General features: G+C 39.1%; 2 protein-coding genes across 3 annotated transcripts in view; both read left to right on the top strand.

The window, feature by feature from the left end:
* The window catches only part of LOC134855618 (kinesin light chain 1-like), a 238,833-nt gene that overhangs the window by 179,484 nt on the left and 35,170 nt on the right, over positions 1 to 24,179 (top strand). The window lies entirely within an intron of this gene.
* On the top strand, positions 11,208 to 18,081 carry LOC134855443 (uncharacterized). Of its 2 annotated transcripts, none has more exons than XM_063871972.1 (6): positions 11,208 to 11,894; positions 12,153 to 12,617; positions 12,822 to 12,967; positions 16,603 to 16,804; positions 17,367 to 17,598; positions 17,793 to 18,081. In XM_063871972.1, exons 1-6 carry the CDS (start codon positions 11,479 to 11,481, stop codon positions 18,024 to 18,026), a joined length of 1,695 nt encoding a protein of 564 aa, XP_063728042.1. In that variant the 5' UTR covers positions 11,208 to 11,478; the 3' UTR covers positions 18,027 to 18,081. The 2 variants fall into 2 exon arrangements, with proteins under 2 accessions (XP_063728042.1, XP_063728043.1); XM_063871973.1 differs by having other exon boundaries at positions 11,734 to 11,898.

Below are 24,179 nucleotides of genomic sequence, written 5' to 3'. Positions count from 1 at the left end.
TCCCGGTGTACAAAGGTGACGGTTTTCTTTCGCTTGCTGCTCCCCTGTTCTTTCTGTCCGTAAGAAGTACTTGTTAAAATCTCCTGGGGTATTGAGGATACTAGTTGCTGAACTATTGTCCTACAATCCCTTTCGTGCTGTCGTCTGGACGGCATGATCTTCACCTTCTCACTGACTGTTAGCGATGCCATTGCTGCTGTCCACTCGGGGTCATCTCTGGTCACTTCTCTTTCTAACAATCCACCCAGCATCCGCATTACTTGTGGTGTGACTTGCACCGTTTTATCCAATAATGAGAGGCTGTTTATATTCATGCGAGAGAGTTCTTGCTGGACCAGGTTCGAGCGCAGCAACAAATCCAAGGGGACCGGGTCCTCCTTGGACAGGATCTTTATCTCGGCTGCTTTCTCTACAGGTAGCTCAGGGTGCCCTGGAATTGGATGTCCTGATTTATCCAACCATCTCGTTAAGGGAAGCTCTTCATAAGTTTCTTTGTCCAGAAACGAGAATCCCTCCTTTATTTCCGCCTGATTGGCCTGCTTCTGCTCCAATCTTTCATAGAACTCAGTTTTCTTGCTGAGGCTGTCAGCATTCTGGTGTTTATCACGCATCCTATGTTCGATTATCATGTGGTAGCCATCCAGTCTTACTATCCATCTACCAATATAACTCTGATCCATCGAGTAGGTCTTCAACCAGGATAACGCTCTGTTGTCCACGCGTAACTTGAAGGGAGCGCTCCCCAAGTATGCACGGTACTTCTCCACAAAGGTGACTACTGCAAACATTTCTGCTTTTGGTGCGCCATATTTCATCTCTGTGTCACTCAAGACTTTGCTGCCGTATGCAATGGGACGGAGAACTGTTCTTCCGTTCCATTCTTGCTCTTGATGCAAGATTCCTGAGATTGCCACCACCGATGCGTCTGTGTCGAGAACATACATGCCCTTTTCTGTAGGCACGCCCAGCACTGGCGCTTCGCACAGTTCCCGCTTTATGTTCTCGAAAGCAACCTGTGCCTCATCGTTCCATTCGAACTTTTTCCCTTTGTTGCGCATCAGCTTCTGCATCGGGTACACCTTGTCCGCATATCCTTTAATGAATTCACGGTAATAATTGGCAAACCCCAGGAAGCTCATTAGCTGTGTGTCCGTCCTCGGAGCCTTCCATGTCAGCACAGCCTCTACTGCTTCTGGATCTGGCCTCACACCATGCCTGTCCACCATTCTTCCCAGGTACTTGATCGAATCCCTAAGGATTTCACATTTCGATGGTTTGCATTTCAAGCCTGCTCTTTTCATACATCCGAAGACCTCATCGAGCCGATCAATGTGATCCTCCAGGGTCGGTGTCGCTATGACTACATCATCCACGTAGCACATCAAGAGATTCCCGTACTTTTTGGTCACTCCTGTCAAAGCCTGAGCCATCAGCCTTTGAAAAGTTGCTGTTGCATTGCACAAGCCGAAGGGCATCCTCTTCCACTGGTACAACCCCAATTCGCACGCGAAACCGGTTTTCTCCCTATCCTTTTTCCGCAAGGGAACCTGCCAGAAGGCAGAACCTAAGTCCAATGTGGTGAAGAACTTGGCATCACCAAGTTTAGATAGGCTCTCGTCTATTCGCGGTATCGGGTACGCATCTTTTATCGTTACCGCGTTCAAGTAACGAAAGTCGCAACAAAATCTAAGCTGCCCCCCTTTCTTTTTCGCCATTACTACTCCGCAAGCCCATGGCGATTTCGAGGGTTCTATCATGTCGTATTCAAGCAACATTTCTATTTCCGCTCGGCACGCTTCCGATTTATGTGGCGTCATTCGCCTTGCGCCTTCCCTATGGGGAACGGCGCCCTCTTCTAGTTCGATTTCGTGTTCGACGAAATTACAGCAACCGATGTCCGCCTTATGTTTTGAAAATACCTCGGCGTTCCGATTTAGGAGGTCCCGCAATTTTTCAAAATCTCCCTCACCTATTTTTCCTTTTAAATGTTCTATTTCTGGCAAAACCGGTATGTCAGAATCTAGTTCATATGACGAGGGGCGTTCCGGAAAATTCGAGCAGCTTGATAAGCCGTCGTCCGTTTCGGATTTCATTGAAAACAATTTATGAATAGATTTTAATTCATTAATTCTCTTTAAGATTTTATCTTTATTTGCATGATAAGGACAGTCTTTCACACTATATTTCTTCGAGTTTTCTGTCTCCTCATAGTCGGTCCTCATCGGCAAGGCGTAGCCAAGCTTCTTTCCACGCTGGATTGAAACCGTGGTGTCCAGTGTGTTCAACAACACACTGACACACAGTCCGTTTCGCGTTACCGAGAAGCTCCGGCCTAAAATCACCGAACTTTGACTATTTGGATTCGGTACTAAGCAAACCTGTTTACTATCACTCAACGAATTTAGATTTCTCATTCTAAAAATTGCTACTACAGCTTGTCCTGGTTGTAATTTTACTTTTCTATCCAAAAAAACTGGTACCTTATTTTCGTCTGTTATTATCCTATTAATTGGTCTCTTAACATACTTTCGGTCCGGGTTTCTAATCCGTATCAGACCGTTGTTCAAATCAACCATCACGTCAAAATTCCTGACAAAATCTCTGCCCAAGATGAATTGGTCGGCATCGTCCAGATTCTCTACCACCAGGAAGCTCATCCAAAGATCCCGTCCTCCCATGTGGAGGACCGTTATTGGTGTTCTTCCGGCTACGTAGATAGCTCCTCGATTGGCTGCAGCCAGTCGGAGATTCGTTGGAATCAGATCTTCCCGCGTGAAGCCCATTCTTTCCCAAGTTTTTATCGGCATCACACTCACTACCGCTCCTGTGTCCAGAAGCCCTGTGACTCCGATTTTTGTTCCGTTGGTGTCGAGCAGATGTGCTGTCACATCTGCTTCATATCCAATGTGTACTGCGTCTTGTTCCATCATGGCGTCATGGCCTATCCTGCGGACCTTGAGTTCCTCTTCTCCCAAATAGATCTGCCCTATTTGGTCATCATCTGTTGTTACATAAGTCCTGGTGTAGATGCTGATCCCATCCACGTTCAGCATCACTTGATACGGCCCATAGACTTCTAGGTAGCGTCCATGAAGTTTCTTCATGCGAGGGCCACCCGTCGTTAGTAGTGCCCTCACAGCCCTCGACTCGGTGCGTGGCTCCATCTGCCTCAGATAGTCTGCATATGTGTCCAAATGCATCAAAGTGAACTCAGACGGTTCACTCAGATTTCTGATTACCTGATGCCCTGCCACCGAGATTATCGACTGTGTTTTACTTCCTTGCGGTGCCATACCGAACCTCTGACCAGAGATAACATTAAGTTTCATGCTCAAGCTGCTTGGTGCTTTTGCCTCTTCAACTTCCGTTGCTTCGAAGGCGTTCAGTTGCTCCTGTAATTTTTCATTCTCCAGCTCGAGTTTCACCTTTTGTTCAATCTCTTTCGTCACTAGTTCCTGCTGTACTCTATTTATAGCATCCCTCGCAGCTGCCCTATAATCGATTTTGAAGTCATCGGCCGCAGTTGCTGGTTCCGGTTCACGTGCTTCCTCTGTTACCGCTTGCATCTTCTTTGCCACCAGCTCTTGAGGTTTATCCTTTCTGCGTGCCTCCGCTTCACTCAAAAGTCGAGCCTCGCTGGCTTTCACTCCTGACAAAGCTTCTTCATGTCTTGGATGCTTGATGTCTGCCACTGCATCCCAGAATTGCGGACAATCTGATTTAAAATGACCTTCCAAATTACAAAGGAAACACCTCGGGCCGAATTTCGCAATTACTCCTCTCATGAAATCCTCATGATCCAACTCTGACGCATCTTCGTCCTCGAGGCTAAAGCCTATTGCTTTCATGCCTTGTTTGTAAGTTGGGCATGCTGACACATGATGGTCTGTTGAACTGCAATTAGCACAAGAACGTCTCTTGTCCATATCATCCCTCGGTTTGTACCAATTGTTCCCTTGGTTTGCTGGTCCGTTGTTAAAATTTCCATAATTGTTCTTGTAATATCCAGATCTCGAAGGAGGTTTCAACAAAAGATACTCTTTTGATTTGAGCCTCAACTCCTCCGGTGTTGGCGCATTAGTTGATAGTGGTGTGTAATGCGTTGCTAGCATCGTACGAAGTTCATCATTTTTCACACCATCGATGAATTTTGAGGCTACGGCCAGGTTCATCCTTCGGTTTGACTCATCCGGTTGGCTGCGTCTTCTCAGCATTTCCAAATCATCGAGAAACTTGTCTATTGTTTCATCTTCTCGTTGCCTCCGTTTCTCGAAGCGCATCATCGCCTGGTGCCCCTGCACCCCTGATCCGAAACGGTTTAACAAGATTTCGAAGATTTTCTCAGCAGTGTCACGTTGATACTGTTTCTTGGCCATGACACAGTTCAGGGCTGTCCCTTCTAAGTTGCTGGTGAGCGCGCTGCATTCCTGTCTCTCCGACAAGTCCTCTTCCTCGAAATGCAGCTTCATTACCTCTATCCAGGTATCAATACAGCCATCAGATTCGTCTTTGTATTATCTTGGTTTCTTAAAGACTCTTCTGGACTTCTCACTGCGTTCATTGGTTCTTGATAACCTCGTCAGGAATGTCTCTAAAGACCTGTTCAGGGGTTCAAATGCTGTGGCCATTGCCGTAGCATCCCTTGAGTGTCCCGCTTGAGTGTCCTCACACCTTGTCGAAGGCTCTGTGTGCGGTGCATCCCTGCAATCCGAATCACCATGAGCGTTTCCCGCTTGGCCCATATGACTCCTCCTCGGGCTTGTATGCCCCATGTTGCCAGAATCGCTTCCCCCAGTCGCATGTGTGCTTTGCGTTGGTCGTTCGTTCGAGGTTTGTCTGTTCCCCGTTGAACTTGCTCTACTGTTCGGGCCCCATGCTGTATTACCCCTTGTGGCATAGCCTGATGAACTGCCCCTGCCTCTAGTGGATCCATACGTCTTCCTCCTTTGATGTTCTTTGAAGTTCACCCTCGGTTCCCTGCTGGGACCTCCCGAGTTCGGCTCTCCTTCTTTTGGTCCACTCTTGCTGCTTAGTAGCCCGTTCAACCTATCCATGATAACCTGAGTTCGCCTCTCCATCATCGCGTCTATCTTTGTGTCAAGAGACCCAAGAGACTGCTCTTGCTGAAATCTTAACTTCTCCATGTCGGCTCTTAAGCGTAACTCCCTCTGTTCCGCCTCTCTTGTCATTCGCGACAAGTTCCTCGTCATATGTTCTTCCGTTCTTTCTTTCAAGCGTTTTTCGCTTCTGCCAACTTCTTGTCTGTTGCGGTTTATTTCTTCCCGCAGACTTTCTCTTTCAATGTGAACTGCTCTTTCTAGTTCACTCATCCTTATCGACATCTGTTCATTTTGTTCTCCTAAACTGCCCACTATGTTGTTTAAGGCTTCCTCTAGTGCTGCCCCGTTATCCATGAGTGGCGTCACTAGTGGTGGTGTAACCCTGTCGGTCCCAGGTAACTTCGTGCTTGTCGAGATCCGGGCCTTGACTCTCTGCTTCAACGTCTTTTCATTATTTAATTCAGGATCCATTAACGCGTTGCCAAGCCCTCTGGTTCTACTCTCTCCAGGTTGTGGCTCCGAACTTGTCCTAATCGCGAAGTCCTTTGACTGGCCCGGTGTGTTTGCCTCTTTGCTTATCGTTGTCACTACACCAAATTTGTCCATGGTTCCAGTCTCTCTTCCGACGTGTGCCTCACTCTCCTGGATCGAACTATTGAGGCTGACTTGAGATCCAAAGTCCCCTTGCTCCTCTTCATCCTCTTCCTCCTGGGACTCACCATCGTTTCCTGCTCCTCCTCCCATGCTGAATGGAAAGATGTTTCCGAAGGTGTTCTTCATTCTTTCTGAGAACGATGATGAGGTTGTTTGTTTCCCAGTTCCGCTTGCCATCATAGTGTTGTCTGTCGGAGATCTTCTAGTTGCCGTTACTTCAGTTGAGATGTCGGACAGTTCCGACATCTCCTCTCGATCCAATGTCCCGGTGGAAGTGGCAAAATCATGGCCTTGTTCTACCGGAGTAGATTCACTCGCCAGCCTTCTGCCTCTCCCTTCCAGTCCATTTACTCCCTGGTTGTCGTTCATGGTATGGTCCGTATTGACCTCCACTTCTAACAGTTCTCTTCGCTCTTCTGAGGTCTTCTGACTTCTCGTTTCAACCATTCTGCCTGAAACCGTCTCCTCTTTATCGGACCGGGATCGCTTGATCCAATCCACAAAAGGATCGGTCATCGTTTTTCTTTGCACTTCAGGTATGAATTTTCTAGAATTATTACCTCGTTTTGGTATCCTTGACTTGTCTAGACTCATTTTCTATTTGTCACTTTTTAATACCTATAATTAACTCGATTGCTAGAGACTTTATAGTTTTATTAACAATAATAATGACACAACACAAAAATTCCACAAGATTCTATTAAATAGTGACCAAGAATCCCTGTATGTTGTCAGAGTACAGTTTGTATAAAATTTATTCACACTAACCGATTATCGGTCCAAAGATCTGGAAACTAGCACAATATGATGTTATCAGTCAATTTAAAAGATAGTGTATTCACTACCCAATCAAGCACACTGTACGTTGATTTAAAATCAAAAACAAAAATATATATTGACACAATATGAATGTATATATAAAAAAAACGTATGTGTCTTGTACTCTTAGTCGGTCGCAGTACAATAGTCGAACCTGTCTTTTAAAGAAAAAGCTTTCCCTGCTTGGTGCTGCACCAAACAGACAAAACTTTGAAGGCAGTAATTTTCTCAAGTGGGCGTCGTTACCTATCTGCCTTCGGACTGCCCGAGCTAGACCTACTAAAATCCTCAGGGCAGTCACTTTTCCCAAAAACGTATTATGCTTCAATCCACACCAATGAGTCACGCTCTTTTTAATTTAGACTTAGTGTCGCGAATATCCGAGTTCGGACCTGTTTTGTATTAGTCTGGTTCTTTTTGAAAGGCAAGTTACCAGTGCAGTCACTGATACCTAGCCTGTGTATTAATAACCTAATACCTCTCGCTTTTTAGTCTTTCTTTCGTTTACCTAAGTCCTTAATAAAATAATACCCCTCCGGATTGGCACAAATAGGACCCTTCCGGACTGTCAGAATATGGACCCCTCCGGATTGGAACCCCTCCGAGTTAGTTAATAGTAGACCCCTCCGGATTTGGACCCCTCCGAATTAGCAACTATAAGACCCCTCCGGATTCGGACCCCTCCGGTTTTGTGGAAAGTAGACCCCTCCGGATTCGGACCCCTCTGACTTTGAAAAATTTCGACCCCTCCGGATTGGGAGCCCTTAGCTCTGTCAAAGTAGCTTTTCGTAGTTTTCTTAATTTCAGCTTATACCCCTCCGGATACGTTCTGCGTTGCTTTTATGCTGTTTGAATTAACTGGGAAGGGTATAGGGTCCTTTCCTAGACCCCTCCGGATTGAAGTTAAGGCACTTATTTGACAATTCACACTAACGGTGAAGGGTCTTATCACTTGCCTAATTTCGACTCTATTATGGTTGTCTTGTGCCTTCAGCCCTCCCTTTTTGTCTAGAACTGTCCTAAGTTATTTAGTTCAATCGCTATCAACTTTTGGTAGGGGTATAAGGGTTTTTCAGAAAAATTTATAAAACGTGAAGGGTGTACCCCTCCGGATTTGTGTAATTTGCTAAAAACAATCTCAAAAAATTTTCTCGCTCGTTTTTCCGGGAAATTTCCCGATCCTGTCAGTAAGCTCAGCTAATCTCTGTACTATTGGTACCAAGATCAACTCGATATGCTCTGTAGTTCCAAAGTTATTAACCAAAACGTCTTTTTTCCAAACTCAAAAATTTTCTCTCTTATAGGTTCCGCCTAACTTTTTCCGCAAATCTGGTCCTTTCGACCTAAAAATTATTGATCTGAGCTCAGAAGGCCTATACTCTTCTAGTTCAATGCAAAAGACCCGATCTAAAACGCTTTTGTAGAAAAAATTTGCGAAAAACTATGCTACCTGGACCCCTCCGGATTGATGAATCCACCAAATCAAACACGTTATGTTCGATTTCTCTGCAACCCGGAAGGCTTTCGGGTAGCGGGTTTTAAAACTCGTAGATTCACTAGTGGACGTTGTCCGAACAACTATTTTTACTGTCCTAACTCAAAGATTTCAAAAATTTTTCTGATTTTATAATGTTTCTTACTATCAAAAAATGGGAAAATTTGGTTTTTGGTACCAAACTAGTTCCAACCACTTCCGAACTAAAGTTAACCGGTTCTACTTATTACAGTAGTGCAGTTACGATGTAACACACTAACTTAGCGCTTTTTTCCGTTTCAAAAAATATCGATATCTCAAAAATCGCGACTTGTGGGGGGATCAAAATATCGCTATTTTGACCCTAAAAACCGGTCTGTTTTCGTTGTTTTTCACTGAAAAACGATATAAGACTATTAATATAGGCTATATAAGTAATAATATTAGTAATACTATACCCCTCCGGGTTTGTTTATTATCCGAATTAAGGTGCTTAACTCGGATATTCGCAGTTCGGTGAAGGGTCACTACAGTGCAGCACTGTCGAGCCCCCCACAGATTACTATCTTACTTTTTGTACCAAAAGGGATACAAAACTTGTTAACGATACCCAACAGTCGATTGTTGTTGTCGTTGAGCCCCTTCTTGTTGCTCCTTGTACTGCTTGCCGGATCGGTCTTCACCCAGGACCCTTCCGAATTGAGCGCAATTTATCATTAACGTGCTTAAATGCTCAAATAACCCTACAGTACAAGCCTCACAAACGGGCCACAAAATTGATCGTAACGATCCTGACTGATATAAATGCCTGTAACAACAATATATCTATCAACAACAAACGGGGGGGTTGAATCACATCTTGTCTGGGGGGATGATTTCTACTGATTTTTTACTTTTTTACTGTTTTTGGTTTTTTCGGTTATTTTTTATGTTTTTTGTTTTTCTTGGGTACTATACTATTTTTTGTTTGGTTTTACTTATATCTTTAAGTGTTTTTGGTCACCAACCACTCAGGGGACGAGGAGACGGCCGATCCCCCCACCCTTCCTGGTTCGTGAATTTTCGGTCTTAACTAGGTTAAAAAACTATTCACGGCAATCCGGAAGGCCTCCGCGTTCCGAACTACCCTTCCGCCCCGGCGGTTTAGGCCTATTAAGGGCGTTAATGTGAGCATCCGCTCGGCGCGGAGTGCTCGTTAACGGTTCCGCCGGTCATGATGTTATAAAAGAATAACACCCAGGAGCGCCATAAAAACATACATGTAACATTCGCCCGGAAGATACATATCGACGGATAACAAAACTAAGTCTTAAGACGACTGGCTAGCGTCTAAACAGAGCTTTGCATGTTTTTCACCGTCTCTACCAAGCCAGTACTTTTCGGTGGTCTTTTCTAACATCGGGTCGACAAAAACGTTACTGTTCTCCGGCTTCGACCAGAACGCTCAAATTAACTGAATTACATGCAAAAATAGTGAGCTCAAGGCTGGGTCTCAGTATCCCCAGACCACGAGGTCACTCCTAAAAACAGGGCTACTACTTATTATATTACTATTGTTTTTGTTCAGTAGATAAAAATCATCATCTCCATCGAAGATGGATCAACCCTTTCCCCCCAAATCTTAGCACCTCATCCTCGTCAAAACTAATCCAAATATCAACTAAATTCAAGTCAGGACATGACAGGATGCTAAAAGTTCATATGAGTCAATAAAAGTTTTCCGTCCCGAGACCCTTCCGGTTTCTTGAATCCGCTGAATCAAGCCCGTTGATCTTGATTTCTTCCTAATCCGGAAGGCTGGTTTCTTACCCTTCACCGTTGTTTGCAACGGCCTTGCAACTATTGTAGCAGCACAATAGTTGCAACTCGGAACGTTCTCTGCAATCTGTTGCTGTTTTTCAATCACGATTCTCGTTGTTCTCGTCAGCGTAACTAACGTTGTTGTGTTTTTTCTCTCGTTTCTTGTTAAAATGGCCGTTTCAGCATTTCTCAGAAATGTGACGTCATCATTCGAATTTTTGAAATTTTAAAATACAGAATATTCCAGCCTTCACCGTTTGGCTAAACGTTCCAATAACGCCCTTAGTTCTTAAAAACCACCAATCCGGAAGGCTTACTGCTAAAATTCCGAATTCTGCAGAGATTGCAATTTTCACATTCTGGTCGAATGTCACACAACTGGCAAGGTCGAGACGGTGAAAAACGAGTAGGATTAAGGTAACTGACGCCTGCCAGTCGTTAATAGGTACTTTTTCTACGCTCCGTCTCTGTGTAGTATTTGGGCGAATACACCGGTGTTAAATTAAAGTTTCACGACATCCAAGTAGCTATGTAGTTAGTTTTATACAGTCCCTTCACATAAACAGTCTCTGGGGGACCAAGCCTCCGCTCCCGTAATATTCCAGCGATATCGCTCTTATCTCTCCTAATTTGCGTCCCGGGAGGGTTCCGTGGAATACTCCTTCCCCACTGAAGCTTCCTTCTCCACTAGTATCCGCTGACAAGTGTCTTATCGTGCGTTGTTGCCACGATAAGAGACTTCGTATTTTCCGTCTCTTGTACGACTGTTTTTCACAATATTTGTCGTTGTTCTTATTTTCTCAGCTTTTTCGGTCAAAATGGCCGTTTTTCGTATTTCTGAGAAATATCAACTTGAAAATCGAAATTTTAAAAATAGAAAATTTCAGAATACTTCGACCCTCCTTTCAAGCACTTTTTTGCTGTTAAGGCCTTTTCTCTCTGATTCGTGCTTCGTCGGAAGGTTGCGCTGTGCCATCTGGCAGAATGGCAAAAATAGGAGAAGAAACGATTGCGAAAGAAGAACACAATTATTCGAGCTGAATTAGAGTGAACCGTCAGTGGAAAGGTGGACAGCTGGGGTGTCCCAATGGTTCAGACCAAAACATCATTTCTAGAGTCAAAACTTATTTCCCTTATTGAAACTAATTAGTATTAAAGATCTCAAGTTATCATACTTAATTCTCGAGTTGCTCATTAATTTAGTTACCTCTAATTCTCGAGTGTGCCGACATGTGAGTTTTCAATTTAATTTTCTTGAGTGTGTTTTATGATTGTTATGTTGAGATAAGGCGAGTTTTAGGTTGATCCATCTGAAATGGATCAAAGTTCCACTGTCTAATAAAAAGTAATTTAAGGGATTGTTCCGACCCTGTTTTTAACGGCGTTCGCGTATTTTGGGTATTTTGAGACCTAAGTATGGGGACGTTCTTATTTTCTAGAGTGGGGGGATATTTTGGTAGTTGCCTTTAAGCTGTAACGGGTTCTAGTCTCATGTCGCAAGCGAACCGAATTGGCTCCGACCGTTTTGAGGTAGAAAAACACAAGAGATAGTGTCCCTGACTCTTGAGCTAATGGTTATAGGGCCTATTATTCTTAAGCCTCATAAGTGACCGAAGTAGACGACTGTTACATTTCTTCGGTTACCATAATTTTTTTTGACCTACAGATTGAATGACTTATACTAGTCTTGTAGTTTTTCATGTTGCAATAAAAGTATTAATTTTGTTTCTAGAATTTCTGATGAACAGTTTAATTTCAAACCTGTTTCAGCAAACAACTTCCACAAATTTTCGTTATGGAACGTCTGGGTTTCGTGACCGTGCTGAGAAGTTGCTGCCAATTGTGCCTAGAGTCGGTTTTGTCACCGTATTGCGCTGTGCTAAGTTAATTGAAGATTTAAAACTCAGCAAATCATGCGGGTTGATGATTACAGCTAGTCACAATCCAGTAAAAGACAATGGGCTCAAAATTGTTGACCATACTGGATCGATGTTGCCAGTTGAATGGGAAGTTATTTGTACCAATATTGTAAATGCTGGTTCTGAAGGTCAACTCAGAGTGCTTGTCGGTGATTTGTTCTGCAATTTGTAGGTGAATTCAAGTATATTTTTGTTAATATCATGGCTAACGATACTGATCATTGAACTCACATTTACGCCAGATATGGTTTTTGCCTTGAAAACAGCGAAAAAGCGTTCATTCTCTTTTCAAAAATTAAAAACAATGCAATCAATATCTTAATTTTGATCAATATCTTCTCAGAAAATGTGTCAACTAAGATGCTAAACAGTGTTATGAACACACCACTTTTTCACTTGCTGTTGTAAGTTTTAGTTTTTATTTAGAAATGAAGACTTCAACTTTGAGGAAATAAAAATATTCGTTGGAATGGATACGAGGCCATCTAGTCTTGATTTCAAAAACAGTTTATTATCCATTTTTAGTATTCTCAGAATAAATATTATCGACTTGGGATTAGTGACTACTCCGCAATTGCACTTTGCGGTCTTACATAGCAACACTGTGTCTTCAGATCTGACAAAAGAATCTAAATTTTATTTGGATAATTACTACAACCAATTTTCCAGTGCCTTCAATAAATTTGCTGAAAAATTGCCTCTTCGGTCAATTGAAGAATGTACAGTTGATGTAGCTAATGGCGTAGGTGGCGTTGCTTTGACCGAAGTGGCCTCAAAACTTAAAGATAAATTGAGTGTCACTATCAGAAATAACGGAGACGGTGTGCTGAATGAAGGCTGTGGAGCCGATTTTGTGATTACGAATCAGAAAGCGCCTTTCGAGCTGGAAAAGTTAGTAGTTTATTATCAAACTGAATGATTATCAATCAAGTTTGGTAATGGTCAAGTTCGGTCAATGGTTTTTTTCTTCGAAATTTTCAATTTTTTATGATAAAAACATGATAATAAATGGTTGTGGAACTGAATTTGGATTGATGTCCTGTTTCAAATACTTCATCGGACAATATGTGTATAATTTCAAATTATCTGTTGAAGGAATAAATGCTACTGCTCACTCGACGGAGATGCAGATCGAATTGTGTTTTACAGTTGTGATGCTGAAGATTCTTTCCTTCTTTTGGATGGTGATCGCATCACGTGTCTATTGGTTCATACAATACAGAATCTCATGCTGAAAACAGGTTGGAGTTGACAGGTGTTTACTGTTTAAGAAAGCTTAAATATTCGCTGTGTTCTATATCTTAATTTTTTTGATCAAATATTTGCTCGGTCTACCCTTGCAAGGGTGTCGCAACCGGGTACTATACTTTTATACTAGCCAGCTTGCGAGCGTCAGTTTATTAGTACGTACTTTTTAAAACCTAACTCGCAAATAAAAGTTTCTTAAAAGTAGCGGCACTTTCCTTTAATCACTATCTGTAGCAGCGGAAATTCAATTGCATCTGTGTTCTGCTTTTTTGTGGCATGTGATTTATTAAGCGTCCGTGGTTAGTGTGTGAGACTCATAATCTCTAGGTCACAGATCGAATCCGAGACATAGCCGTATTTTTACTACTTCGAGGCTTATATATACCTTTTTTATTGCATTATATAGAGATGCTTTTTATCGTGTTCTCTCTTCCCTTGTGTTTGCGAAACGCTGTATCACCCCTGTATTGATTCTTCAAATACATTTCTGAAAAAATATTTTAACTATTTTGGGCGTTCGTCCTTGTTTCCATCGGTTCAGTTTCGTGTTTTTAAAGTGCCGTATGCATTATCTGGTGCGGTTTCTTATTGGCTTATTTTTCAAAGCATGGTTTTTTTCGATTTGAACAGTTGTTAATATAATTGAAAGTGCTGTAATTTCTATAATTTTTAGGTCTGGTTTTGAAATTTTTTAATTTAAATTAAACGGATTCGAAGGCAATGTATGGTCCTATGCTATTATATTTTCAACAGACTTGGGTCGTAGAATCATTTTTAAGAGTAATGAACGTAAAGGGTGCTCTTATATATGTCTTGCTGATTTTTTTTTTTGTTATGTTTTTTTTTTTTTCAGGAAAAAGTCTTTAAGTTTGTTCACGCTCAATTTTGATTTTTCGCAATTTTTTGATTTTTCAGAAGGAAGGCGAACTCCACTATCGAACAGCAAAGTTGTTAAGGTCACGAAAAACGTGATCGACTTCTCACTTCGAAAATGGAATTCCCAGAGAAATAAAAGTTTTGTTTATTGATCCAGTTTTCTCAAATTGAGTTATTTTTGACATAAAAGTGTACATCATAATTTGTTCTACCAATTCAAAGAGGTTTAAGGCCATCAATTTTTTTCTTGGAAGTTTAAAAGTTGAAGATTTTTAATTTGAAAAAAAAAAAGTTTTTTTTTTCAGTTTTCGTGCCTTCATTACTCTTTTCCAACTGTCAGTTGGCTATGTTCAAACTTTTTATCGTCTTATTTTTCGCTCGTTAAATGATGACGCCCACTGCTTTTTAAAGCTGTCTATGGTGATTATGAAATACGACCTTGAAGTGTTTAAAGGTGTAGTTTTCTTTTTTCTTCAAGTTTTTTTAAAAGTAATATCATCTTCGTGTTGTTTTTTCGTTCGGCTGTTTTATTTTTTCGGCTATGAGTGTATTTTTAATACGGATCGATTCGACGTCTTCGAATCAATCCGGTCTAAAATTTATTTAAAATTGAACTTAGGCAAACTAATTAGTCTGAATAATGCGTAACTAAACCCAAATTGTCTTTTTACACTAGCGTACGTTAGTGAGCGTTAGTGTTATACTTTGACTATTCTTTTTTTCTAAACTTAATTGCAAATATTTGTGCCTTTTTTGCGGCCACTTTACGGCTTTTTGATAGCTTGTGCTTTGACTTTCAAATTGTAATAAGTTATGCCAGCTGATGCATTGTGAACCGAACAAAACTATTTGTTTCAAACAACATAATAATGAAAAACCGATTTCTGAATTTTTTCTAATTAATATATCTCGCGATTTTTTGAAATGCATTTTTTATACATAATTTGACTGATGCTTCCCAATTGATTACATGCAAAATTGAGTCTATTTGAATTTGGTGCCACTTCTCCTGCATGGCATTGACAATTTTTTAGCATGTGTAGCTGCTGATTGCTAAATGATCGTGGCCGAGAGGGCAGGGCAGGGTGACCACTTGGTCTGTAATTACAGACCGGTCTGTAAAAAGTCTGTTTTTTTTTTACATTGGTCTGTATTTTATTGCTGGGCAAATCCATATCGATGCTGCAGCGGCGCTTCCTAGACAGCCTTCTATTCGAAACTCGCTGGTCTCCGCTGTTGACGACGACACAGGGCGGTTGAGAGCCACATTTTACCACGTTGTTCGAATTGCTTTGGATGGTGGCTCGTTTCGAAGCAGTGACTGTGTGTCCCGAAAGCGTTCTTTGTATTCGGTGATGTTTCCAGATTCCCGTTTTGCCAAAATTTGTTGTGGGCGAACCAAGGCGCGATATTTGCTTGTTCACGCACTGGCACCATTCGCCCGTTCCGAGGTCATTGATATGTTGAAAGGGAGTTTATACGGAATACACGTGGATGAAAGCATCTGAGAAGCAGCGCATGAAAGAGGAAGACAAATTGAAAGTGAAAAGCAACGAGTTGCGTCGGCAAATTGGTATTTACCAACGGAGATCGTCAAAAGTCCTCAAGCGCGAACTGTCAGAAACAGAAAAAGAATTGGCAGAAGCCGAACAAGTCCTTCAAAATATCAAGGAGAAGAAAGAGCGACTCCAAAACGAACAAAGGGGAGTTAATTCCCGATCAGATGACATTTCAGCGAAGATTGTAAACGTGATCTTGAAATAATCATTTTGTTCTTTTTTGTTGTAATTTAAACTATCATTCGAAATAAATTTTTTGTGGAATACTAGCTTTCGCTGCGTATTCAGGCTAGTCTGTATTTTTTCACGCCCGAAGTGGTCACCCTGGGGCAGGGTGTGAGACTACAATTCTCATGGTTGCAGCTTCGAAGCCAATATGTAGCAAAGTTTTACTAATTCGAGGCTTGTTTATATTTTTCTTTCTAAGCTGCTTTGTCGTGTTCTCACTAGTGTTTGCGAAGCGCTGCTTGGCCTCTGTGTTTTACTTGTGTGATGGGCGAGGGGATATTTGGAATCATCTTTTTAATCCTCAGTGTATCAGTGTTTCCTTTTCGTGCGCAGTTTTTGGTGTGTTTTTAGTTTATCTTCAAGATAGTTTGCTCAGAGGTAGTTAAATTTCGCTCCTATAACAGAAGCGGAAAAAGCGTGAAAGAAGAATTGGAGTTCTTAAAGCGCTTGTTCATTTTCAGACGTTTCTAATTGAATAAAAAACCCATCGCTTTAAGTTTCCAAATTGTGTTGATTTTTTATCAAAAGAATCGAATCATAAAGATTCTTGAATATGAATCTACCGAGTATCGCAGAAAACTAAAAAAAGTGTTAGCAAATTTATTGAAATGAAGGGTATTATGGAAACAGTGGATCAACTTTCAGTTTTGGTTTAGAGCCTTCATACAAAAGACCAATTTTACAAAACTGGTGGGTAAAAGTTGGCATGTGATTGTGCAGGAAATACACGCCAATGAGAAAATTTGATTTTCCCAACTCTGATTTAAATCGAACAAAAACTCTGATTAAATTATGATTTAAATCATTAAATTAGGATTTAAATCAATAGATTTAAATCAAGCAACGCTGCCTATAACAACAAAAATGGCAAAGTCTGACGTTTTCTGATTATTTTTGCATTGTATTGCAGCTGAGGAGAAAATTTGCTTCGTCAGTGCCGTAATGATTTTATTAATTTTTTGTAGAATTATCGGATCGGTTCCACATAACTGCAGTTCAAACTGCCTATGCAAATGGAGCATCAACAGACTATCTTCAGAAAACGCTCAAAGTCAAGGTCTTGTGTACGTCAACAGGGGTGAAGCATCTTCACAGAGCAGCGGAAGAATCGTCCGATATTGGAGTCTATTTTGAATCGAATGGCCACGGGACTGTGATTTTTTCAAGGCAAAGCTAAAAACATGACCATTTTTGTTAAAAGTTGGAAAACTTACTTGCTTGCTAGGTTTTAATATAGCTAGCTGACCCGTTTGATTTCTGATTAAAAAAATAAATCAATAATTCTGAAAGTACACGGTTTTGTAAGCAGGATAGCTGGATAAGAAAATAGCAGAATTTGATGAGTAGCGACCCGAATCTTGGAAAACAATTTTAGAGTCAATTTGAAGGTGTAAAGTTGAAATAACTAAGCAATCAAGAGGCTTGTGTTCGAATTGTGCCATGATTGTTTGAGGGCGTTGCAGTTTCTGAGAGTGAGCCTAAAGACGGACAAATTGGCGGCTGTTTTTTAGTTGGAAATCGTTTTTTTTTGGCGGATCAAATTTTCAAGCATTATTTAAACTCGATACCGCTTCTTAGAAAGGGGAAAATTTAGTTCACTTGACAAAATTTTTGATAACTTGTGTTTAATTCTGACGATTTAAAAAATATTCAAGTTACGAGCTATTTTCACGCAATTTAACTCAAAATAATTTCATATCAGTAAAGATGGTCGTGTTTTTTTTTCAAGAGCGTTCAAAGATTTCATTCAACAAAATGAGAAAACTTCACCTGATTTCGAACTTCTTCAACTTCTGATCGACATGACAAATTCTGCAATAGGCGATGCTTTGACAGACCTGTTACTGGTTGTATCTTGCCTGAATTATCTCGAATGGGGTTTGAAAGAGTGGAGTGGAATTTATCAAGAGTGGTTGTCGAAATTAACGAAGGCGAAAGTTAAAGACAGATATTTATTGAAGGTATGAATGTATTTTTCTAAACAGTTTTTCAGCGAATTAAAATTCTTTGTATGGGCGATTGAATTTGACATTCACAATAGTCGACAGTTTTTCATTCTGCTTATTGAAAATTTGCTAATGTCTGATCAGAATGGAAAATGTTAATTAAAACAATGTTTGAATCTAATTGGCGACTTAATATTACATGTTTTAAGGTTACAAATGCAGACCGAACGATAGTTGAACCGGAAGGCATGCAATCTGAACTGAACAAATTAATTGAAAGTGTGAACGAGCGATCTTCTAAACCGGAAGTGAAAGCGAGATGTTTCATCAGACCTTCAGGCACTGAAGATATAGTCAGGATTTACGCTGAGGCATCGAGTGAAAGTGATTTAAATGAGATTATAATTGGGGCAGAGAATTTGATTATGAAGTACTTGGAGTGAATGGTGGTTTATACGTAACGGGCAGTTAAATTTTTAAAATGAGCAGTGAATAAAACCGCACATTAATCAAAAATTCGAAACATTCATGTCTTCCTGAAAATGCTTTTTGAAAGTTTAAACCGCCGTGCATACTGCTCCATTAGTTATTTGGTGTTCACTTCATTCAGAAATTGTAACTGAAATTGATGTTTTCGTCACTTTTGAAAAGTTATTCAGAATAATTGGGATGATAATAGGTCTTTCATAGTTGGTTTTGCATTAGTTTCTGCAAAAATTCTCTGAAATCAAATTGAGTAAGCAGTTATGAATATAGAATACAGTAATTCTTTTGGCGCTCACTGGTTGATTTTCCTCTATGGTGTATAAAACAATCTACCAAATGTATAATGTTGAAATAAATTGTATAGTACCAGGTTGTGTGGTGCCAACAGTTTTTAAAATTAAGTGAATACGATGGTATATGAACCAAGGGCGGATCTAGGTTTTTCTAGAGGGGGGTGGATTTTCAAAAAAGTTTCGAAAATTTTTTCGACCTTTTTTTTAGGTCGACCAAATTGTTTTTCTGAGCTCTCCCAAATCACTATGAAGAACCCATTTCGACCAAATTTTCTGCGCCGCAGGCAAATTTAGAAAAAACAGGCCAAAAAAGGCGTTTTATGAAAAATTTTATGGTCAATCAGCCAAAGAGGGAAATCTCAAAATAGTACAAAGGGGGGCCGTTGGGGTCGAATCCCTGAGAGGGCGTCAACCCCTCCCCCCCCCCTAAATCCGCCCCTGATGTGAACGGTCAACATCAGCCTTTTGTACCGAAAATAGTTTGCGAGATACAACTATATAAGCGCAATATCTCCAGTTAAAAATTTGAATTTTTCCAGTATCCGAGTGCTTCTATTTTTTTACTGCGCTCTGATAAAATTTTGAACGTCGCTCCCTAGGTTTCAAAAAAAGTCTCAAGTGTAATGTAATTGTACCTAATGATTCGATTTTTTTTCGTGCGTGGAAAAGACATAGTATTGAAGCCGAGTTTATTTACCCTTGCGATAAGCAAATGTATTTCAATCGGGTACTAGTTTTTTCCGCGTAAACAACTTTGTTCACAGATTTCAGCATGCATGCAGTGTGCGTCTCTTTGCGCTCATTGTTCTATTATTCATACTGTGCATCCTTATTGGTGCGTTCTCAATAAAATTGTTTTCATTTTTTTCTGTAGGCTTAGTTTCCGCTTCGTTTTTACCAACCAACTATACTGTTTTTTTTTTGAGTTTAACTTTTTTTATATACACTTAAGATGCTTGTAGTGTTCTGATTTACCTCTGCTGTTTGTTTGTAATTTTTTGCGCTTGCGATTATCAAGCTTTTACAAAACGGATCATATACTTTTTTTAATTAGCGACTAGCTTAACGGAATCAATTGAATCACTTGTATCTTGGCTCATAATGAATTCAAACTTAAATGCTTTCCCGGGCCTGTGAATGAGTCTTACCGGGGCCTGTTTTTTTTTCTGTTTCAAATAAAATTGCCGGCCAATTATTTGTCTGCTAATCTGTTGTCGGCTTGGTTGTCGCATCTTGAAAACCTATTTTTTTTGCTGTGTGAATTTTTCTTTAATGTTGCTTTTAGTGTTTGGTTTTTCGCAAGAATTGTAATATTACTTAATTTGACTTCGTATTTCCTTCTTTTTTTGTTTCGCTTTTTTGGCCTATTTTTCATTGGCCTAACTAGTTAGTTTTGGACCGTTTCAATGGAAACACAATTTTAACACTCCCCTTTGTGTTTTTCAAATTGGTTTTATGTTTACAAATCGTTTTGTTGAAAATTTTTCTTTTTCGTTTTGGAAATTTTTTTCCAAATTTATATGAAAAATTTTCAATTTTTCTCTGAAGTTCCTACTGATTTTCAAAAATGGATATCAATTGAAAGGACCGCTCAATCCCCTGTGTGCCTGCTAGTCACCTATAGTCTCTTTTCACTTGACCCCTCTGACCACAGCCTTCAAAAAGTCTGTGGGGGGAGGTTTGTCCCATATTTTTTTTTTGAAGTTTTCTCGAAAACTACCCCTCAAAAGTCTGATTTTTTGATTTCGAAGAATGCAACCGTTTCAAAAAAACTCCCTGCATTAGTGTCATCCAAAATTTTTTACTCATAAAGTTATGGCCCTCGGAAAGTCAATGTTTTGATTTTTGACCTTGTTGTATATGTTTTTGACTCTTATCGAAAACTAACTTCTGAAATCTGATTATGTGGGTTCAGTGGAGATAACAGGTAGTGACAAGCTCCCCTATATTAAGGGCCACTCACAAAGTTTTTTACACCAAAAATTATCGCCTTCTGAAAAGTCAAATTTTTTTATTTTTCTATAAGTTTACTCAATCACATCTGAGATGTCAAGTTCAACTGAAAGAACTGGTTGCGATATTTGTTCCTGCAGAAGCAGTGCGGTGACTCATTGTTTGTAAAAGTAATGTATTTTCTTGGGAAACTTGGTTATCTCATAGTTGTTCACACTTCTTACTTTTTTAGTAGAGAAACAAGTAAGCTTTTGGACAAAATCAAACGCGTACCTTCAATTTCATTCAATGTCAAACACATAACTCCAGTTTTAGCTAGGCCCTAGGTGTTTTTTATCGAGACATACGAAAATTTTGTTCACATAGTTTTTCTCAACATTTCTTTTTTTGGACTTATGCTTTTTTAATGTTTGTGTTGTATCGCATGTGGTGCGAAGCTCGCTTCTTCTCTGTGATTAAATCTTGACATCCTATATATTTCTTTTTTTTTCGCTTATGAATTTGTTCAGCCCAAATGATTCGGTCGATTGTTTTTCTTCATTTATATCGGCTTATTATATCGGCTTAGTTGTCTCGTATTAGTTCATTTGGCGAGCAAATAAAGTGTTTCACAAGTCTTAAGTCTTGTTTTTTTTTCGCCTTAAAGCGTTTCTGCCAAGGTATTTTGGCTTTGTTACTGCTTGATGAATTATCTTCCGACTATTTTTTCTCATTTTAGTGTCTCGGCATGGTTTTGTTCCAAAACTAGCCCTATTTATTATGATAAATCTAGCTTTTTCGACATGTTCCACTCTTTTAAGAACGAACGTAGTGTAGACTATTATATAGGTCTTGGTAATTTTTTTGTTTTTTTTTCCTGGAAAAAGTTTAAAAATACTTTAAGAATTACAGATCAGCATCCATCTATTATATATTTAAATGCGGGTTTTACCATCTCGCCATGTTTAAGATTTTTAAACTTATTATTTTTGAATGCTTAACGAAAGATTTTTTGCACGTTCAAGCTATGTCGTATATTGCAATGGTTAGAATTTTTCTTCGATTTTCAATTTCAGTTCAGTTTATTCACCGAGCTTAAAATCAGCAACCTAATAGTGGGATGCTGTCAGGGCTGTCAATTATGAATGCCCAAATCTTTTTAGCTTAGGAGATACGACGATTTTTGTATGATTTTTGATGATGAGAAAACTCAAATTAAAAAGTAATTCACAAAATTTGAAAATCCCAACTCTGTAGTGGGGTGCTGTCTGAGTACTCGCAAGGATTGCGATTCTTGCCTCTAATTATGGCTGCTCAAATCATTGTAGCTTTCTAGATGTCAAGTGTTTTATAATTTTTTTTTTTTTTTTCAGAAAACTTAAAAAAATCAAAGGATTTGGAATTCCCACCCTTGTAGTTAGGCTCTGTGTGGGTACTTTCAGGTGTTGTAAATTGAAAATTTTGTGTCGGAAAGGGACTGCTTAATTGCTCTTAGTTTTTAAGATGTGACGTTTTTTAGGTAATTTTAAAAAAATATTCAAGAACTCAGAAAAAAATTTCACAAAAATTAAAGTTCTCATCTCTATAGTGAGGCTGTTTAAGGGGACTCCCAGGCGATACAATTTTGCCTCCAAATGTTACTGCTCGAATCCTTGTAGTTTTCGAGAAACGACGTTTTTTATGATTTTTTTTTTCAAAAAATTTTCAGAAAATTTATTTAAATATTGAGATTCCTAACCCTGTAGTTGGGGCTGCTATAGTAGTCTCAGGGGTTGCAAATCTTCTTTCCAAATTTTAGTTATCAAATTTTTGCAGTTTTCGAGATATGACGTTTTTCATGGTTTTTTTTTTAAATTTGAAGTTTACAACGCTGTAGTTGTGTACTGTGAGATTAACCTCAAGAGCTGCAAATCTTGCGTGCGAAGCGACTGCTTAATTGCTGTTAGTTTCCGAGAGCTGACTTTTTTTCTAATTTTAAAATTTTTCAAAGAACTTCACAAAGTTTTATGATTTTTCAAAATACTTTAATATAAAAAACTTTACAAAATTTGAAATGACCAACCCTGTAATTGGGTGCTGTCAGAGTACACTCAAAGAATGGAGATCTTATTTCCAATATATGCGGTTCTTTGTGTTGTCAAAAATTAGAAGCAAATATTAATGCATTTATGAACGCACTTAGGTATTTATACATTATTTGACTTCAATTGAAATTCATCTGCTGAAAGTTACGTAAATAGCTTTCTCAAAATGTGAACGTGGAAATGGCGCAAAAAAGTGAACAATTTCTATTATCAAAAGTGGAATTTGGTTTCCAGAAGTTTATAAATTTTATCTATTGATCCAGTATTTTCAAGTTGGGTTAATATTATAAATTAATGCCAATCATAAATCATTCTAGAACTTCAAGGAGCTTAAATGGTATCTATTTTGTCTTTGAAATTCGAAGGTTCAGATTTTTCTTTGAAATTCGAATGTTCAACAAAGTCAGTGTTTTTCTGATTACTTGCGTTTATTAGTCCTTTCCAGCTGTCAGTTGGCTATGTTCGATTTTTTTGTGTTTTATCGCAATATATTAAGTTTACGGCAGTTATGCCGAACAGCAAGGTCAAAGATAGTGAACCAAAAAAAAGGTCGACTGAAGCTAATTCTGAAGTTTTCCCATTTTTAAGAGTCAATTAATGCAATGGACGTAGTTCAGACTCTAATACACTTTTTATTTTATTTTTTCAGGAAACTGTTTGTGCCCAAATGATTCGGTCGGTTTTATTTTTTTAGAAATCTGTTCGTGCTGAAATTTACTCTTTTTTCCAGTTTGGCTCGAAAAGCAAAATTTGACTCCGCTATCGAAAAGCAAAATTGTAAATTCTCAAATTGGGTTATTTTTGTCAAAAAAGAGCCAACCATGAATTGTTTTATAAATTCAAAGATTCTTAAGTCCGTATATTTTTGTATTTGATTCCGAAAGATATTGGCTCTCTTTTTCACCAATTTTTTTCCAATCGCGCATGCGCATTATCAAATTAGGGGATTTAATGATTTTTTTACTTTATTTATTTGCACCTGCGAGAGCAAGTTTCTTGTTTTTGTGAACTACACTTTTTCCTGTTAACCACTTTTCTTACAAATCTGTTAGAAATTGTGAAGTTGCTATTTTAGTGAACCGTAGCAAGTTACACCCTGCGGTCTGGGGTTCGAGTTTCCGGATGGACCTTAATTTTCATTAGTATGTATGAATTTGAAAATTGTGCGCCAAAACAATTGAATTTTGGGACTTTCGTTTGTCTACTTTTGTTTTGTAGGATTGGTGTTGCAACATCGGGGAATTTTCTTGTGCTTTCAGCTTTCATCGCAGATGCATGTGTTTTTGATTTACTCCTATAATTAGTAAAGTTAATAGCTCTGACGTTGTATCTTTTCCTCGGTTTGCTCCTTTGTCATTTTTTTACTTGAAAGCTCTATTTGGCTTCAATTGCTTTGTTTTTTTTTCTATTGACTGAGTTACCTTATTTTATATCGTTTTAAAATTAAAATCTGATTGATTTTTTGTTTCGAAAAGTTTTGATAGTTTTTGTTGCGAGATTTCAAAGTTTTAAACTTAATTGCATTGCTAATTATTTTATGACAAAGTTTCGTATGTTTTAATACTAAAAGCTTATTTAATAGTGGTGCGTGGTTGTATTTTCTGATTTTTTTTTTATTTTTTCGTTTTTGTTATTTTCGTCTGTTTTCTATTCGCTAGCTTGAAATGCTGTGCTTGCGTTGTTTCGCAAGTAATGAGAAGCTCCGCTTTGCTTCTAAGTGTATTTTTATAGTTTATCTCTTATAACTCGATTTTGATTTTTATCTTATCTTTATGCTGCTTCAATGAACTGAACGATTGCG

Source organism: Symsagittifera roscoffensis, chromosome 10 (assembly GCF_963678635.1).
Source record: "Symsagittifera roscoffensis chromosome 10, txSymRosc1.1, whole genome shotgun sequence".
NCBI classification, from domain to species: domain Eukaryota; kingdom Metazoa; phylum Xenacoelomorpha; order Acoela; family Convolutidae; genus Symsagittifera; species Symsagittifera roscoffensis.
This window is presented reverse-complemented; position numbering and strand designations above follow the sequence as displayed.

Excerpts from the sequence above, each read along its gene's own strand:
- LOC134855443 (XM_063871972.1), top strand. The coding sequence starts at position 11,479 with ATGACTTATACTAGTCTTGTAGTTTTTCATGTTGCAATAAAAGTATTA. Across the intron at positions 12,968-16,602 it reads GAATCTCATGCTGAAAACAG|AATTATCGGATCGGTTCCAC; the intron begins GTTGGAGTTGAC and ends AATTTTTTGTAG. Across the intron at positions 16,805-17,366 it reads GGGACTGTGATTTTTTCAAG|AGCGTTCAAAGATTTCATTC; the intron begins GCAAAGCTAAAA and ends TTTTTTTTCAAG.